This window comes from Danio rerio, chromosome 9, assembly GCF_052040795.2.
Source record: "Danio rerio strain M-AB ecotype USA chromosome 9, GRCz13ab, whole genome shotgun sequence".
In the NCBI taxonomy this organism is placed as follows: domain Eukaryota; kingdom Metazoa; phylum Chordata; class Actinopteri; order Cypriniformes; family Danionidae; genus Danio; species Danio rerio.
Window position 1 is genome coordinate 13,130,639 of NC_141029.1, and position 19,577 is coordinate 13,150,215.

At 37.1% G+C, this 19,577-nt stretch overlaps 3 protein-coding genes and 1 long non-coding RNA gene across 7 annotated transcripts in view; 1 reads left to right on the plus strand and 3 right to left on the minus strand.

Moving 5' to 3' along the window:
* Positions 1–19,577, minus strand: part of LOC141376079 (uncharacterized) — a 996,984-nt gene that overhangs the window by 202,018 nt on the left and 775,389 nt on the right. The window lies entirely within an intron of this gene.
* LOC147842282 (uncharacterized) overlaps positions 1–19,577 on the minus strand; it is a 164,318-nt gene that overhangs the window by 72,338 nt on the left and 72,403 nt on the right. The window lies entirely within an intron of this gene.
* On the minus strand, positions 1,779–17,119 carry tra2b (transformer 2 beta homolog). Of its 4 annotated transcripts, XM_087266257.1 has the most exons (9): positions 16,954–17,119; positions 13,919–14,178; positions 13,436–13,581; positions 7,352–7,520; positions 7,078–7,266; positions 4,882–4,997; positions 4,629–4,727; positions 2,275–2,348; positions 1,779–2,119 (listed from the first exon to the last, which is right to left on the minus strand). In XM_087266257.1, exons 4-9 carry the CDS (start codon positions 7,382–7,384, stop codon positions 2,109–2,111), a joined length of 522 nt encoding a protein of 173 aa, XP_087122383.1. In that variant the 5' UTR covers positions 7,385–7,520; positions 13,436–13,581; positions 13,919–14,178; positions 16,954–17,119; the 3' UTR covers positions 1,779–2,108.
* LOC147842283 (uncharacterized) lies at positions 7,610–11,819 on the plus strand. The gene is made up of 2 exons (XR_015499234.1): positions 7,610–8,885; positions 9,860–11,819. It is a non-coding gene; the product is annotated as an uncharacterized LOC147842283 (long non-coding RNA).

A 19,577-nucleotide genomic window follows, 5' to 3' on the forward strand; every position in this document is an offset into this window, starting at 1 on the left:
AAAAAACAAGGTTGAACAAAATATATTTAGGTGTAGAGTGCAATCATGACACCTTTTAAATGCATATTAGCCAACAGCTAGCTCTCTGCAACTCTCACATGGTCACCCACTGAAGCTAAGCAGAACTGCACCCAATAAGTACCTGAATGAGAGACCACATGGGAAAGCTAGGTTGTTGCTGGAAGAGGTGTTAGTAAGACCAGCAGGGGGCGCTCAACCTGTGGTCTGTGGGGGTAATAATGCCCCATTCACAGGGAGCGTCCACGCTAGACAGAAGTTGAGGTTGGGGCTGACCCGATTGTCATATCAGCTTCAGCCAGTGAAATCGCCGCAATGGGCTAGTCTTAGCAGGTGTATTTGCATACAGCGATCTGATTGGCTAGTGCTTCCATCGGCGCTTGAAAAGTTGAGAAAGTCCCAACTTCTGCAGCGATCCCAGATCCACAAAGCAGTTCGGCAATGACTGACGTCACTCATTCAAAGTGAATGGGAAGTGTTGAAGCTGACGCCCCTTGTGAATAGGGCGTAATGCCCCAGTATGGTGAAGGGGACTCTAAACTGCTCAGTGAGTGCTGTCTTTCGGATGAGCCATATTTGCTTACTGGCCTCTGTTCATTATGGCCTCCTATTCATCCCATTATCATAATTGGCCTCATCACTTGGTCTCCTTTCCGTCAATCAGCTGGTGTGTGGTCTGGCACGATATGGCTGCCATCATATCATCCAGGTGGATGTTGCTAATTGGTGGTGGATGAGGAGATTCCCCCCAAAAATGTGTAAAGCACTTTGAGTGTCCAGAATGTAAGGAATAATGTAAGAAATTATTATTATTTGTTATTATATATCCTAAAGATGTTAAGTGACCACACTTCTGTTAATAAATGTTTTTTATTAAAGTAAACAAATTAAACTACAACAAATTAAAATGTTGTAAAAATGCAACAAATGTTTCTCATTCACTGATAAATTACATTTTCAAAAAGGGTGTATTTATGCTGTGCACTGTATAGATTCAATAATTCTGATTTTATTTAAACTGACTGCACTAGTAAATAGAAAGCACCCTTAAACTGGCCCTGTAGAATTCTGGTGATTTCTGTATTTATAATGCCTATTCAACAGTGCAGGACCGCTCTGTATTGAAGCATCCTGAGGACTTCTCTTGAATCTCATACATTACTTATAGTTTCAGATCAGACCCTGCAAAATTATGGATGTCTAAATGCAGTAGAGCCAAGAAGCAAATCTTTACTTGAAGCATAATCTTTAACCAAACTGAGACTAGTTACAGTGTGTGCATAGAGATTGAAGAAATTCAGAAGGACAATTTCAATCCCTTCAGCAACCTTACAGTAAAAAGAAATTCCAGATTGGTCAGCCAATGCAAACACCCACATCATGTCCAAATTAATACCAAATCCCAGAGTACTTGAAGCTACATTTTTTTACACATACTGGAGAAATATTCCAGATGATCCTATTATTAACGATATATCCTCTGAGGTAATGGGACTTAAATTGGAACAGGGCTCTTTTAGGCACTGCTGTTCTTCCATTCCTATTCAATAAACCTATTAATTTCACTGCAGTTCAAGGCAAATGCCTCGAGAGGATGAGTGTATGCATTATATAAACGTTGTCTGTAAATCTGCAGTGAAGTCTCTCCTCACTTAAAGACAACAGCTCGTGGCCATTCTCAAGGTTTTAGGTTTAATCCTTTAGGTCTGAATCATCCATATTTCATGTTTTGAGTGGTTCGAGAAGAAACTTGCACCAGGTGGGAGGTATAAAGCAGTTTATTGCAAGACCACTGCTAAGCTTAAAATGCGAAAAAGCATACGGGGATGTGAGCCGAACACTTCATCATATTATAAAACAAACGCAAGTTTAGCATCAGATCGGGAACGAAAAAAAAAATGAACAAAAACTCAACAACAGTGCAAAAATATTCATCCCACTAATGAAACATCCAGATCAGTCAAAGACACATGAAACCTTTAGGCAAGAAAATCGAAGGAAAAGTACATCGAGACTCATGCCACCAGAAATAAACATCTACGTCATCAACAATATTGTAGTCATCTTCAAGAGAGGAGCTGAACTTCACTTCAATAATGACCTGGAAAAACAAATAAGAAGGCTTTCATTTGCTTTGGTCACAGTTCACTGTATAATTAACACAATGTTGGAAGTTAAATACTCCAGAACGGCAAAGCAGAAAACACAAGGGACTAGCTTTCAAGATTTTCACGATGCTCTTTGTGCAATACTTACGAGGAGAGTAAGAGCGAGAGCGTGATCTTGACCTGTACGGTCCTCGGCTGTAGTAAGGAGACGGGGATCTTCTCCTGTAAACAAAGTGGAGAAGAGTTTTAATGGTAAAGCAGGTCACATTCAAAACTGTAGCATGCTGAATAGTTAAAAAAAAGCACATATGATATGCAATATCTTGCTGGATGTAATATGAACTCCTGCAACTCTGTCTGCAGGACCAGGGCTCAACAATAAGGATGGACTGATGTTGTAGGGTCGGATAACACCACAGTCATTTACATCTGATCAGTGGCATCATCAGACATGCCTTGAACCTAGAGCTGGGCGATTTGGCCTAAATTCAAAATCTCTATTAGTTGAACATTTTAACTTGATTACGATTAATAAACTATTCTTTTACTTTATATGATAAGTTTTGTACAGCAAATATGCTCACATATTGCAAGTGAGAAACTTGTGAATAGAGGGTGCATTACTTGATTTAAAAATAATTGAAGAAAATAGAAAGAAGAAATCTGCCATCAATGATTATTGAACGTCAACGTTGAACAACTGAAATTAAAACACACATTGCCTAAAACCAACAGTCATGTTATTCTTGTAATAAAAGTGAATAAATAACTTGCACTTTTGGAAAGTAAATTATTGATTTTTAATGTTACATTTTTAATAGTAAAAGTAGATTTGCAATATCTTTGCTAAATAAAACAACTCTTGTATATCCCGCAAATGATTTTATACAGTATATTTATTGAATCTTCTGTAAACAAATATTAACAAATCATTTTATTGTAATGGAAATTATGCCATCTCTGGAGCAGCTTCCAATCATCTTCAGTGTAGTGCAAACTTGAGAGGTGTAGTTAAGTTGTTTGAGAGGTGCAGGAGTATTGAACACGTGAAGGCTGCGCTAGACCGTACCTCGTGTTTCTAGCCTTAACTGTACATTTACACCAAAAGCAGCGAGAGTGTCAAAGTAGCTGGAAGTCATTTATTTTCAATGGGAGCCGGCAGAAAGGAGCAGCGCGGCACCTCTTCGCCGGTGGGGGCGTTGAGGTGAGTTGAAATCAAGCCAACTTTATGGTAATGAGCTATTAAACGGTTCGGCGGCAAGCAATCGGTATGTAGAAGTCTACCGTTTGAGAGGAGTCCAGAGAACACAGCCACTGTGAACTTGGGTTCCGACCACATTTGTTCCCAATCATTTGATTTTTGCGGTAACCGGATTTCCAAATATACAAAACAGTATTGCTGCTTCAAGATATTTCAGACACATGGAAACATTGGATAATTTAGTGGAGCAAAGCCACACCACATGCAACTTTATCTTCTATAATTAAATGAATTTGATAATTGTGCAGCATCTTCACGCTAAAAAGCACGTTTTATGCACGAATGTAACTAATAGGATATGCTGCAACAGCTCCTTTAAATACGAGATCAATGTAGCGAATTTTGATGCTCTCACCGCAGGAGCTGAAGGTAGACAGCGTTGTCGCCAGGGCGTCCAGAGGAACCTTTGGGGCTCTCGCTGCTATCAATGTGAACGCACAGTAACAGAGCAAGGTCATGTGACTCAACACATAGTAGAGAGAGTAATAAAAAAAAATTGCCTTGAAAAAATTAGATCAGTTATAGGTTCTGATTGTCGATTTCAATTACTTTTTGAATAATTGCCAAGCCCGACTTGAACTCAATGTATGAGCCTACTTTAATCTACCAAGTGCAGTGCACAAAGAAAGTTATTGGAACAAAACACACCTGTTGTACGTAAAACAGCCTGATTTTCTTGTCAAACTTTGCATTCGTACAATAATCTTAAATTCTTATTGCATTGCTTAGTTTGTCCACAAGGTGGAAACACTGAAAGGAAATGCATTTTTAAATGTGGAAAAAGAAGCCGTTTACACCTGTTCACTTCATTCATGTTTTCTGACCAGATAAATGGGCAATAATCAAAGCAGTAAAGTACAGACACCTGCAGCCTACATATAAAATGATTTGTATGCAGAATAAGCCCTGCAGCTTACATTTCTGTAATAAAAATTATAATAATTAAATAAAAGGCTATGTATATGACATTTTTGTCAACAAAACCTAGATAAACTGGCTTATAGCACACGATTGAAGATCAGATTTATATCTGTTTAAATGGAAATACATTTATGGAGCCAATTGTAGTGTTTGAATAAGCTAAACAAATGGTAATGAACCCACATTTTACAGTATGTTTAATACAATAAAAGTTTTGTAGTGTAACGTGACAATCCTCAGTGTTGAGCCCTTCAGTATGATGGGATGTCAATACAAACGCATCATACAGACTGCTTAACAGTAAGGGTCAGCTGTATGACCTGTTGTTGTAGTAGTCTCTTTCTTCATAGCGATCATATCCACGTTCATACCCTCGATCGTAGCTATCCCGCCGACGGCTTACACTTGGCCCACCGCCACTGCACGAGAGACAAAAATATATACTTATATTATTTGTACTTAACATTGATCACTGAAGCACTTACGATACAAAACCAGACACTACACCCAGTGATGAGTGTTCATCAGAGGAGTCATTTGGGAAGAGACAGAACAAATCAAAATCACACTCACTATGTTGGTCTGCCCATATATATTCCAGGAGTAGGTGTGTGTGGCCTCTTGGTAATGGAGTAGTCTACTCTGATTCTTCGGCCATCAAGCTCCATACCATTTGCACGCTCTTTAGCCTAGAACCAAAACAAGCCAGAATAAGCCACACTGACTGAGCACACAATAGCATCCAAAAGAACATTAACTCCAGGTATGGCTTTATGGCAGGTCATAAAATAGCTGCAGCAACAATATGTTCTGTACTGTACTTCGATAAAATACATAATGCAACCTCACTGCTCACAAAAAAGCTTGTCAAAGTATGATCAATACAGACACGTACAAAACTCCTGTTTCACTTTCTGAAGTATTTTAGAAGTTAGAATAGAAGAGCAGAATATAGTTTATAAACAAAGCAGTCTTTCAATTTAGGTAAATCCATTCACATGACAGCTGCTATTTTATTACACGTATAGCTCACTGTGAAATGTAACTTGTTAATTTACTTGCCATTAAAGATGCAGGTGAATCTTCAGTAGAAGCTTTAAGAATTTTAGTTGAAACTATGGTTGTTGGCTAAATCAATGAATCAAAGAGTCCGTGGAAAAAATTAACACATTCTTCCAATCAACTGCCTTAGCTAGTAATCCAGAGTGCTTTCACAAAATGCACTTGGCCACAAAATGAAATAATAATATTAAAATAATAAATAATTATTTTGTAAGCCTTTTTCAATTTAACTCAACTAGGATCAGTGTTTCTTTGCCACGTTTCTAGAGGACCACCAATACTGCATGTTCTGTATGTCTTCTGTCATAGTACAAGTTTGCAATTTGGGATGCAACACCATAATGGCTATGTTCTAAAAGTATGTACTTTTTATGTGAAGAAAAAGTACATACTTTAATAACAAAGTATGCAAACTTTGGGACATACTACTTGCTTGGCTACATCCCCTGTCAATCAACTCCACATATCATCCACATTCCTTTAATATTAAACTTCCTATCTTATTGGAGATTCTAAATAGCAGATTAATCTGCTGCCACGAGTTATTCACGCAGATGAATCTCCTCAGGTCTTTGGATTATTATACATTCTGAAGTTTATTTTCAAATATGTCTCTTTAGAGGTTCATTTTGTTGCAGATTAAATATAACACAGAAATTGTGATTTAAATATTTTCCAGTGGGCTAGATATTGACAGTCATTTAAACAACTTTACCAAAGTGGCTCTACTTGACAGTTGATTTCATGTGTCCATGTCCACCATTTTTGTAGTTTGTTCACACACAAACACACGTTTCCCCAAATTTTTACTTCTAATCGAATTTACATCCAATGTGCAAAGTTTTGTGGGCAATATTAGTAGATAGAGTATGGACAATTCTACACTTCTAAGTTTGGTTAAGGAGACATAGGAAATGGTTCAAGAAACATGGTTAAGAAACACCAACGTTGATTATACCCATTTCAAAAAACACAAGCCAAAGTTATATAGATTTGTTATACAGAGCAGTGCTTCCTGCTTCCGGTATGCAGTGTCTACAGCTGAAGGGGAAAGTAAAACCAGCTCACGCACAGCACAGCCTAATAACCCTTTTTTTGGCTAATTTTTTGTTGATAATTTTCAGCAGAAAAAAAATTTAGGGCTTCCCTAATATAATTTTATTAACTTCATACAAACCATAAAATTTCAAAAATTAAGTGCAGGTGCAGCTTCAAAATGTATTAATAGAGAGCAAATTGCTAAAGGCGTATCAGCAGTCACTTAAAAAAAAAATGTACCTGCAAGCTACAATTCAGCTGTTGCTAATGCACTGTAAACAAATACTTGGCCTCACTCCATAATAGATCGCAGCTACCTACGGAGGCTAGTTTAGTCCAAAACTGCACAGTACTTTAAAGTTGCATCTATTTAAGCTAATATCATGGTATCGCTACAAACAAACTACTCCAGTGTTTGTTTGAAAGCGTGGAGACCACCAGATCTCAGTACGCTTGTTTGCTCTCGTTTTAGTGGGCTCTAGAGCGCAATTGCTGCATTTACACCTGCCAAAACAAACTATATCAAATGGGACTCTAGGAAGCATCCTAGATTATCTGCAAAATTTCATTTTCAAAAGAAAAACCCTTTTAAACAAACAGATTCTGTAGCCAAATTGTCATTATGCAATCATGTCATCGTTTTGTCATTTTTTCAAGTGGAAAATGCACCTCTTTTGAATCTTCTCTGTTCTCAAAGTAGACAAAAGCAAAACCCCTGGAGCGCCGAGACTGCTGGTCGTACACAATGCACACATCACTCAGAGGGCCATATTTAGAGAAGACCTCCCTCAGGTCTCTCTCTGTGGTGTACAGGCTCAATCCGAACACTCCCAGGCAGCAGTTTGGGTCTGGATTTGCCTAAAGAAATAGAAAGAAAACATAACCTATTACAACATACCAGTACCAAAAAACGGGCATCCAAAAACAATGGTATGGTTTTTACCCGGTCACCAATATGTCGTCTGCGGTTGGACATGGGAGAGTGACTGTGACTGCTGCGGCGGCGGTGATATTCACTGCTGTATGAGCGGCTGCGCGAACGTCTTCGGCGAGAATAAGATCGTGAACGCGATCGACTGTAATGTCTTCGAGAACTTCGATGGGAACGAGACCTGTGTAAAGATGGAGTAAAATGAAAAAGAGCAACGGGCATGCAAACTATCAAGTTACCAACTGATAAGTCCCGTCTTAAACTCCTTAGACAGACAAGAACCTCCGGCTTTAATTTCATTATATATCAAGTTGCTAGTAACACACGTCAAATGATCAACTGCAGAGTGCTTAAAATCGTGTTCCTGGGTGGGGGGACATTTTTTTATATTTGGCCCAAACTTGGTTTCTACTTTTAACCCTAAAGCAGCAGGTGCAGCTTCCACTCTGCCGACTCCACGTACTGTGAATTCCACTTGCAGCTGAGCCACGAGGCCATTTCAACAGTTTCAAATAGCATTTCATTTTGGACTTAAATAAAATTAATTGCAACAACTGCATCCCCATCTCAAAATACTTTGGCAAATATATCCATTAACGCTGCAAAAAATAATAAATGCTTTTATGAATTATTTTAATAATGATGTTCACAAATTCAAATAAGTTGTAAAAACTAATAAGTTTGTTTAAACTTTTTATATTCAGTTAATTTAAACATTAATGAATTCTTACAGTTAAGTGTTAATAGATGTTAAATATAGATATGTGCAAGTATTAAGAGGGTAAACTTTTTAGGTAAATTAAATAAACGTATACACAGAACGAGTCTTTGAATTATTTCAAAACCTGAAAACCACTTCTGCATAACCTTTTACATAATTATACCAAAAAAAATAAATTGGGGTACAAATAAAAAAAAACATTAACATTGTTTAACTAAAATAATGTTCATAAACATTAGCAAAGATGAAAAAATACCATAAGAAATTGTTTGATCATGTTAGTGAATACATTAACTAATAGACCATTACTTTAAAGCAGGGGTTCTCAAACTCAGTCCTGGAGGTTCAGTGTCCAGCAGATTTTAGATCTAACTTGCCTCAACACACCTGAAAGCTTGATTACCTAGCCCAGGTATGTCTGAGGCCCCGTTTACACTAATGCGTTTTAGTTTAAAAAAGCTTAAGTTTTGCTACGGTTATGTCATTCGTCCACACTACGCAGGAGTTTTCGAGCCCTGAAAACGGAGCGCTTTGGAAACGATGGAGAGGTCGTTTTCATTCTAAAACGCTGCTGCTCCGTCTCTGTGTGGATGGGGGAAAATGGAGACATCTGAAAACGGAGGCGGGGCTGCTGACATTCGCATCAGATTGGAACTTTTCCCTCAATATTAAGTAGACTACACACAGTTCAGTCCTACATCCTCTCAGTGCAAGTTCAGACTTCACAAGTTTGATATAGAAAACAAACTCCGAGTGTACTTTCTAAAGTCATTCACATCACCCCGACTATGCCGTTTCACTGTCTTAACAAAATGAAAACATGATGTGAGGAACGGCCTATTTTTATTTTGATATTAGCAACTTAACAGACATCAAAAATGTTAAGGCATCATGTAGCTGCATAATATGAGCTTCATCTTCATGGATATTTATAACAAAACGGAGCCTATAACATTACTGCCTTTTCATTTTCATTGAAAATACGAAATATAGCCTCTTTCACTGAATATCAGTTTTAATAATCAATAATATCCATTATAAAATTATGACTTAAAATAAGTTTATACAATATTAATAATTAATCTAACCACGTACAGTCTGTATATTGAGTAATTGCTTGCCCTTATTTCCTATAATGTATAAACTTATTGTATTATACTTTTTTATTGGCCATTGATTATTAAAACTGATATTCAGCAAAAGAGAGGGTATATTTCGTATTTTCAATGAAAGGAGGCAGTGATGTTATAGGCTCCGCTTTGTTATAAATATGCATACAGTGAAGATGACGCTAATTTGCAGCACAACGCCTCAACATTTCTCCTGTCTGTTAAGTTGTTAATATCAAAATGAAAATAGCAGTTCCTTTATGTTTTTATTTTATTGTTCAGAAAGTGAAACAATGTAGCCAGGATGATGTGAAGAAGGTTATAAAGTACACTGTACCCTTTGAAAATTTACCCGACATGTTCTCGGGAGTTTACCATTTTGAACTTGAACTTACAAGGAGAGGATGCAAACTTTAACTGTGTGTAAGCTACTTAATATTGAGGAAAAGCCCCAAATCAGAGAGGCGAATGTTTGCAGCCCCACCTCCGTTTTCAGATGTCTCCGTTTTCCCCCCATCCACACTGAGATGGAGCAGCAGCATTGTAGAATGAAAACCGCCTCTTCAGCATTTCCAAAACGCTGCGTTTTCGCCACTTGAAAACTCTGGCGTAGTGTTGACGGATGGCATAACCGTAGCAAAACTTTCCAATAAAAACGCATTAGTGTAAACAGGGCCTAAAACGCATTAGTGTAAACGGGGCCTGATTGGGGTTGGAGATACAATTTGCAGGGCACCGGACCTTCAGGACAGAGATTGAGAACCACTGCTTTCAAGGGTTACCAATAACTCCTCTCCCAAATATTAGAATACAGAAATGACCTTGACTGAACCTGCTAACAATACATTAAACAAGAATGATATTCTTCCTCAGTATTTTCGTCTTGTTACCATCTCACACAAAAAAAAACACATTTGCTTGAAGCAAAAATAGTTAAATAAAAAAAATTAATAAAAAGTAGTCAGCCTTGTTTTCTGTGAAATTGATCAAAATAAAGTTTAAAACAATAACAATTATCTACAAATGTGCTCAGAACATTTAAAATGACCTGAAAAAAGTCTTACAGATTTCAGTTACAGATACTGATTCTAGTCTGAAGCATAAACTTTTTATAAATTAATTTTGCATGTCAGAGGGTTATTGCACAAAAGTATAAGGGATTAAGCTGGGATTTCCAGGCTATCCTGGCTGAATTTAGCCTTGACTCAAAATAAGTTATCATGGAGATTTATTCTTTGCAGCTAGCCTGCTCCAGAGCAGGCTAACAACTAGGCTAAAGCCTAGATTATACTTCTGCGCCGAATGATCAGCGTGACTCACAGCGTCTGCCTTGTGCGTTGCTGTCCATTTATATTTCTGTTGCTCTGCAATAATTCTGTTGCTATGTTCCTGTGTGTGGAGTTTCTTCGCTGGTGTTTTGTTTTTTCTGAACGCTACCTAAATCAAGGTTTCTACAGATATCAATTTCATATTTAAGACTTTTTAAGACCATTAGGTATTAAAGGGCCATGACACCCCCTTCTTTCGGTTAAAGTCTACTTCAGAATTTTTTCAAAAGATGCATGATTAATGGGCGTAGAGCTCCGAGAGCATCGGGCAGGAGTGGGCGTGGCCAGCAGGGGAGAAGGGGAGCGAATAACTGCTGTTGTCAGTTAGCTCACAAAATGAGACAAACCGTGAGGAGACGCATAAGTTTATAGTTCACAAAGTTAAAATGCAAAGAAATGAACAGTAATTTAATGCCCTGATACATTTGTTATTCGTTATTTCATATACACATAACCACAATTTATATCATTATAAAGATAAATGTGTTCATGTTTACCAAAGACTTCTCCCTCAATCCCCGTATCCAGCAGACTCAGTGCAGCAGGTCTCCTGACCCGTCGATTTTAACCATTAACCCTGCTTGTAATCTGGAGGATTTAGGCAAACACAGCAGCACGGCGATGTGTCTGAATGTGAACGAACTCCTGATTAAAGACAGCGTCCGCCATTCTCTAATTCTCATGCTGCTCTCTCGACAAAAATGCTTGCAGCACACACAGCTTTGCTGTATGATCGGCCCTGACAAGATCGTGGGGGAAAACATGCAACAAACCCCGTGGATGATGGAAACAAACGCATATGAGCCTTCATGAACGGCTAAATACTGTGCCGTGGTTTCCGTGTCTCTCAGCTCGGGCTTGACACTGGCAGGTTTCATGAATAATTAAGCAGCCGGCTCTTCTCATAGGATAAGAAAACTCCGCTATGAATAATAATGAGAAACCGATGCGTCATCATTGCACTTGCAGTACTGCGCTACGACGCCGATTTTAATCCCGCTCCAAAAATCATTTTAAACCCGGAAGCTGAAACTAGCTGACAAAAGCTCAAAATTATCCAGTTTTCCCCACAATTAAAGCTGACAGGTGCTAACATTGTCTTAACTGATGCTCAACACACACACATCTGTTAATATAAAAAAAAGTTCTCCGGGGTGTCCTGAACCTTTAAATTTAAGGCCTATATCCCAATATCAAATACATGCATAGACAAAGACAAAATGCAAAAATCACAAAATTTGAGGTAAAATAAATGTATTTAAATTGAAAAGTACTAAAAACAGGTTAGATGGACCATTGAACTACAGAAAAAAACAAACAAACATCTTAAGGCTGACTTATACTTTCGCCTAGCAGCGCATCGTGCACACCACGAAACGGACGAAGCTTTTATACTTGACATGTTCACGATTGAGATATTCTTTTAAATGACAGGAGGCGGCCAAAAGAAACGGACAGTAAAATCAGATGGATAAACAGAGAAGTGGAAAGTTCCTGGAAGTAGGTCATATCATTTGTTGCTGCAAATGTGCACTTACCCTGGCTATCTACATCAGGCTTGACATAGCTGCTCATTTTCATCCTGGATAAGCAAACATGTAATGGACTAAGCCTTGGAGGACACGATTAAATTAGGTCAAGGTGCGCTTTTTTAGCTATCCCTCCTTTCTTGATTCAACTTGTGCAATACTCTTCTGATAAATGAACCTTAACAGATGTTCAGATATTCATATGAGGAAAAAAAAACATTTACGTTAACATTAAATGTGTTTTTTTTCGCAGTTTAAATATAACATCTGAAGACACATTGAGTGTTATTTAACAGGCAAAAGTCATTACACTATTAAAGACTTTAAAATGTGAAAAGGAAAACAAAGACCTACAGTAACTATATCAATAGTTTGTCAATAAGAATAATGTTATTTTTAGATATTTTTTATGTGCAGTATATAGTGCTTTTAAAAAATGTACAATGAGTTACATTTCTTTTTTGGCTAAGAACACAAGCAGCTGTTTTTCTACACTACCTTACAAAAGTCTTGTCACCTATCCAAGTTTTAGGAACAACAAAAAAATAAATCGACTTCTAGTTGATCATTTGGTATCAGGAGTAGCATATTTATGAAAGGTAAATGCCTCTAGAATACGCTTATTTTACCAAAATAAAATATGATCATGCCTTGATTTTTAATTATTTAATTAGGACAGAAAAGTCAGACTCTGCTGACTTTTAACAGAAATAATGTACAGCATAGAATATAAAGTCATGGTGCAATGGGTGCATAGTGCATCTTTGAAATGACTCAAATAACTTTATTAATAAGTCATTTGGAATGGCAAAAATGCATTCCTGCAAAGACTCCCAGAGTTAATCAAGATTCTTTGAATTCATTTTCAATGCCTCCTCCATTTCACCCCAGACATGCTTAATAATGTTCATCTCTGGTGACTGGGCTGGCCAATCCTGGAGCACCTTGACGTTCTTTGCTTTCAGGAACTTTGGTGTGGTGGCTGAAGTATAAGGAGTGCTATCCTGCTGAAGAATTTGCCCTCCTGTGGTTTGTAAAGTAATGGGCAAGACAAATGTCTTGACCTCCACTCTGCAGATCTCTCGCAAGCCCCAAACTGAATGTAACCCCAAACCATGATTTTTCCTTTACCAAACTTGACTGAACTTTGTGAGACTCTTGGGTCCATGCGGGTTCCAATAGGTCTTCTGGAGTATTTGTGATGATTGGGATGCAGTTCAACAGATCATAACGCAGAAAAATCTAGCTTCTGCCACTTTTCCAAATGATCAACTAGAAGTCAAGTTATTATTTGTTGCTATTACAATTGAGATGGACGACAAGACTTCTGTCTGTCAGGTAGTGTACACAAGAAATTCGAGCCATAAACAAAAAACAATGAAAGTAAAAAAAATAGCAAAATTCCTTACCTGGTCTTGGAACGGGAGCGCGAGCGGGATTTTGAGCGGGAATGATGGGACCTCTCTTTGGAATGAGCAGGCGAGCGTTCGGCTGAGCGACTGCCGGACTTGGCAGATCCTCTAGGACTTGCGCTCCTAGAGGCTGAACGAGACTCCTAAACCAACCACATCCCAGTCAGGTTAGGGCAACAGAATAGGCTCACAGGGACAAAAATTGTGTGTATATAATTATAAAAATGTATATAAATAAGTCAATCAAGACTATGATAATACGCAGTGATGGTGGCCTTTTCACTGCAAGTACTGTACATAAACTAATGCTTAAACAATTTTACAAGATAAGAATTTGTAGTGGTTTGCAATTAATGCATAATCAGATTATGTGTGAAAAATATCTAGCTGTAAATCTCTCATGCTACTGCAGAATAGTGACTATTGCAATACAAAATGGACAAAAGAAGATTGATGCATGCACGCATGGGACAAACATACTAAGAGTTACTTAGCGCTGCGATCTTATCCCAGATAACTTCTGATCTTAACTTCATAACACATCTTTTCTTCTTTCTTCAGTCTCAATTTCATTTCTGACTTCAATCCTCTTCCCCCATTTCTCTCACTGCCCAAAAATGCTATATGGGAACTTCTTTTGCTCCGCAATATTAGCATGCACTGAAAATTCAGCTTCAAATTATTCGCATTAACAACTTGACATTTGACTTCATCCAGATTTCTCTTCTTCCAACCTTAACCTTAACAAAAAAGAAAAGGATGAAGAATGTGTAAACACTGGACATCACAACCAAGAATCCTATGTTTTATTAGTGTGGAAAACAGTATAGATGAACCGACAGAGAAAATGTAGAGTAAGCTTTAAACTTCCATCATGATAAACAATACTTTCAGATGCATCCTGAGCCTTACGCATGCACACACACATAAGCAGTTGCTCGCAATTACAAACTCATACATTTGCATTTCATTCACACGTTTAAAGTAGTTTAAGGCAAGACACAGCGGTGAATAAAATAAAAAAACAACTGTGAGAGCAAACATTTATTTAGATTACAATTTTTTCAAAATGTTATGCTTAAATTGATATGTTATTGGATCTGTACATTATATGAAATCAAGTTCAAAATAAGAAAATGTAAAAAAAATACAAGGGAAAAAATCCTTCTGTATAAATAATATACAGTGCATCCAAAAAGTATTTATAGCACTACACTTTTTCCACTTTTATTTAAAAATGCACTAATTCATTTATTTCCTCAAAATTCTACACACAATACCCTATAATGACAATGGGGAAAAAAGATTTTTTTAAATTGCAACAAATTTATTAAAAATAAAAAACCTGAAAAATCACATGTACATAAGTATTCACAGCCTTTGCCGTGAAGCTCTAAATTGAGCTCAGGTACATTCTGTTTCCACTGAACATTCTTGAGATATTTCAGCAGCTTAATTTGAGTTCACCTGTGGTAAATTCAGTTGATTGGACATAATTTGAAAAGGCATACACTTGTTTATATAAGGTCCCAGGGTTGACAGTGCATGTCAAAGCACAAACTAAGCATGAAGACAAAGGAATTGTCTGTAGACCTCAGAGACAGGACTGTCTTGAGGCACAGGCTGGAGAAGGTTACAGAAAGATTTCTGCTGCTTTAAAAGTTCCAATGAGCACAGTGGCATTGATCATCCGTAAAAGAAAGATGTTTGGAACCACCAGGACTCTTCCTAGAGCTGGCCGGCCATCAAAGCTGAGTGATCAGGTAAGAAGGGCCTTAGTCAGGGAGGTGATCAATAACCCGGTGGTCACTCTGTCTGAGCTCCAGGGTTCCTCTGTGGAGAGAGGAGAACCTTACAGAAAGACAACTATCAGTGCAGCAATCCACCAATCAGGCCTGTTTGGTAGGGTGACCAGACAGAAGCCACTTCCCACCTGGAATTTGCTAAAAGGCATCTGAAGGACTCTCAGACCATAAGAAACAAAATACTCTGGTCTGATGAGACTAAAATTCTTTGTAGTGAATGCCAGGCGATACGTTTGGAGAAACCAGAAATGTTTTTCAGCAGCAAGAACTGGACAACTAGTCAGGAAAGAAGGGAAAAATGAATGCAGTAGTGTACGGAGACATCCTGAATGAAAACCTGCTTCAGAGTGCTCTTGACTTCAGACTGGGGTGACAGTTCATCTTCCAGCAGGACAACGACTCTAAGCACACCGCCAAAATATCAATGGAGTGGCTTCACAACAACTCGGTGAATGTCCTTAAGTGGCCCAGCTAGAGCGCAGACCTAAATCCTATTGAACATCTTTGGAGGGATGTGAAAATGGCTGTGCACCGTCGCTTCCCAACCAGCCTGACAGAGCTTGAGAGGTACGGCAAAGAGGAATGGGCAAAAATTCCCAAAGACAGGTGTGCCAAGTTTGTGGCATCATATTCGAAAACTCTTGTGGCTGTAATTGCTGCCAAAGGTGCATCAACAAAGTATTGAGCAAAGGCTGTGAATACTTATGTACATGTGATTTTTCAGGTTTTTTTATTTTTAATAAATTTGCAACAATGTCAAAAAATCTTTTCTCACATTGTCATTATGGGGTATTGTGTGTAGAATATTTAGGAAATTAATTAATTTAATCAATTTTAAAATAAGGCTGTAACATAAAATGTGAATACTATAAATACTTTCCAGCTGCACTGTATAATGTTATGTTATAAATCAAATACTGAAGTTTGGGGTAAGTGCTGATGAATTGGAGATTTATGAGAGATTAAAAATGAGAGAATAAAAAATTATTTTGAAAAAAAGGGGCTTTAAAATATGCATTAAATTGAAATCTTAAGACACAAATTGATAAAGTGTGACAAAATAAATATAAAAGGTTTATTTTGGATGCTTTCTTTGCAGAACACAAAACAAACACTTAAATGAAACGTCCAAAATCACAAAAATAATTTTTGCTTGCTGTGTTCTGCCTTAAATTATGTAAAAGCATGAACTTAATCTGCACGTACACATCGAGTGTGCTGTTAAATACAAGTTATGTGACATAAAAACTAATAATATGACCAGCTTAAAGGCTCAGGATGACCTTAGCATGTATTAGCAACAAATATTACTCATACAAGTTATACTGGTTTAATTAAACATGCAAAGAGAAAACAACATTTGGTAAGAACAGTAAAACATTGGCGGACTAACGTAGTAAAAGCAAATTGAAAAAGATAAAAGCTGTGAAAGCACGTTGTCTTTATGCTAGCACTGAAGTTAGCTAACTGAAGACTTGAATTTCGAAATAAAATTAACACTGCATGCTGATACATACTTTAATGCAAATTTTAAAAAGCAAATGCATCAACTTCGTCATTGTAATTATACATTAATAATCAGATATTAAAAATGAATGAAGCCTGACTAGCTCACTTCTGCTGGCTAACATACAATATGGAGGCCATTTCTAGAAGAAACATGGAAGGACGCGTGCAAAGAAAAAAAACAGTCAAATAAACCGTACATACCCGCTCCACGAATTCCTTCTCGGCGTCACTCATTTTTGTTTAGTTTATAATATGCTGCAATAATTACAATGCAAGAGAAATGATTAGGACAACACACAATTAGTGCTCAAACGCACACACAAACCAGACGTCTGTAAATGAACTGCTTTCTCGCCGTAGAAGCTTTATTTAGAAACTAGCGCTCCCACTCTTAATGCGCATCGCTGCAAAACGACCGCAAGAGGGCGTTAAAAATACAACTCAGACAAAATTACTTATGAGACATCATTTATACGTAAGTACTGAAACATTTTTACTCACATTTAATCTTTGTAAATATTCGTTTTGATTATATACAGACTACATACAACGACTTTGTGAAATCTCCTTAAAAATTTGCATGATCACCTAGGAGGCAAATGAGGAGTGGCTGTTCTTGATATATAAAGATTCTTTACTACTCAATAAGCAGAGAGCTGATTGGTTAAAACATGAAGGTGTTTCTCTGTGTACAGGTCAGACATTGGATGGCGCACATAGTGATTCTTTCCACTTTTACAGATGCGAAAATATATGAATGATAGTGCTGCGTGTATGGCAAGCCGTTTGGACATTAATTCATCCTTAGGATTTGAATTCTTAATAAAAATAATTCAGGCGGCGCAGTAGGGAGTGCTGTCACCTCACAGCAAGAAGGTCGCTGGTCCGAGCCTCGGATGGGTCAGTTGGCGTTTCTGTGTGGAGTTTGCATGTTTTTCCTGCGTTCGCATGGGTTTCCTCCGGTTGCTTCGGTTTCCCCCACAGTCCAAAGACATGTGGTACATGTGAATTGGGTAAGCTAAAATTGTCCATAGTGTGTAAATGTGAACGAGTGTGTGTGGATGTTTCCCAGAGATGGGTTGCGGCTGGAAGGGCATCCGCTGCATAAAAGCGTGCTGGATAAGTTGGTGGTTCATTCCGCTGTGGTGACCCTGGATAAATAAAGGGACTAAGCCGATAAGAAAATGAATGAAGGAATGAATATAAATAATTCAATCCTGTATATCAACATTTACATTTTTCATAAGAACAATCAATTTGTTGATGTCAACAATTTTGATATAAAAATTCAGTTTTTGTTATCAACAATAAAGTTTTTGATATCATATCAACAATCTAAATGTGTTATATTAAGAGAGCATTCACATTTTGAGAACTGAGAATGAAGTCAAAACGACTTGCCATAATCTTTTTAAGCAATTGAATCCAAAGATTTGGTGAATATTACTACATTACATGGATATTTTTATATATTTAGCTATAATCATTACATTTACATTTTATCAATCATCATGAGATTTTATGCAATTGTGATGATTTATTATTATTGATAGTAGTAGTAGTAGTAGTATTAACAATTACATTTTTGATATCAGTGATATTTTTTTTTTATATCAACAGTTAATGTGTTAAAATAAATAATCAATTATTTATTCATTCATTGATTTTCTTTTTGGCTTAGTCCCTTTATTAATCTGGGGTCGCCACAGTGGAATGAACCGCCAACTTATCCAGCTAGTTTTTATGCAGCGGATGCCCTACCAGCCGCAACCCATCTCTGGGAAACATCCACACATACACACACACACACACTGATACACTAAGGACAATTTAGCCTACCCAATTCACCTGTACCGCATGTCCTTGGACTGTGGGGGAAACCGGAGCACTCAAAGGAAACCCACGCGAACGCAGGGAGAACATGCAAACTCCACACAGAAACGCCAACTAAGCCGAAAATCGAACCAGCGACCCAACAACCTTCTTTTTGTGAGGCGAACGTGCTATCCACTGTGCCACTGCGTCGCCAATCAATTATTTAATTTAATAATTAAATAATTAAGAATTCATAAAATAAAATAAAAACATTTAAGCATTAGATTATTGTGCTTACCCCATTGATTATTTTGCTTGTTTGAAGGAAAAACTAAATGTTTACATAATTTGTTAAAACAAGACTGTTTTTTTTTTTTGGTTTTCTAGAAAATGCTTCCTAATTTAAGAATGTGTAGATATTTGGACCAGAAACAAGACAAAACAATCTAAGTGAGAAAATGAAAAGTAAATGTTTTGATGATAAATTCAGAGAGGCCAGATTGAGGTGATTTAAACATGTCCAGAAGGATGAATATATCGGTTAAAACATATGAGTTCACGGTGGTCCGGGTCTTAACAGTGCTTAGCATAATTGAGTACACCCCATTTTGAAAATTAATATTTGTGTCCATTTCTCAGTGAATATAAGCAATGAATTTTAGTGCATTTAAACAAAACAGATTTATTAAACAGATATATTTATTACAATAGCATTTTAGTCACCAAACATATTTAAAAATCCAAAGTTTATACAATTAAATTCAAGCAAAATATTCCAAAACAAATACAATTATTGTACATTTTTTGCAAAACAAAACTTTCACATTTTTTGCTTCTCTTGATTTTTTTCTATTTTTTATTAGAATTTAATATTTTTCTATAACATATAAATTTGGGTGTACTCGTTTTTGCACCATTATCTTACATTATTTTGTTAGATAAGCTCCAGATTTGGCTTCAGTACTGACTATACTAATGTATATGCACAAATATAATATTGTGGAGCTTTC

What these genes read in the sequence shown, in the direction of transcription:
- tra2b (XM_087266256.1), bottom strand. Translation starts at nt 7,639, where the DNA reads ATGAAATTAAAGCCGGAGGTTCTTGTCTGTCTAAGGAGTTTAAGACGG. An exon ending in GACGACATATTGGTGACCGG is followed by an intron (nt 7,267 to 7,351) that starts GTAAAAACCATA and finishes CTATTTCTTTAG; the next exon opens with GCAAATCCAGACCCAAACTG. An exon ending in TATATGGGCAGACCAACATA is followed by an intron (nt 4,728 to 4,881) that starts GTGAGTGTGATT and finishes TCTCTCGTGCAG; the next exon opens with TGGCGGTGGGCCAAGTGTAA.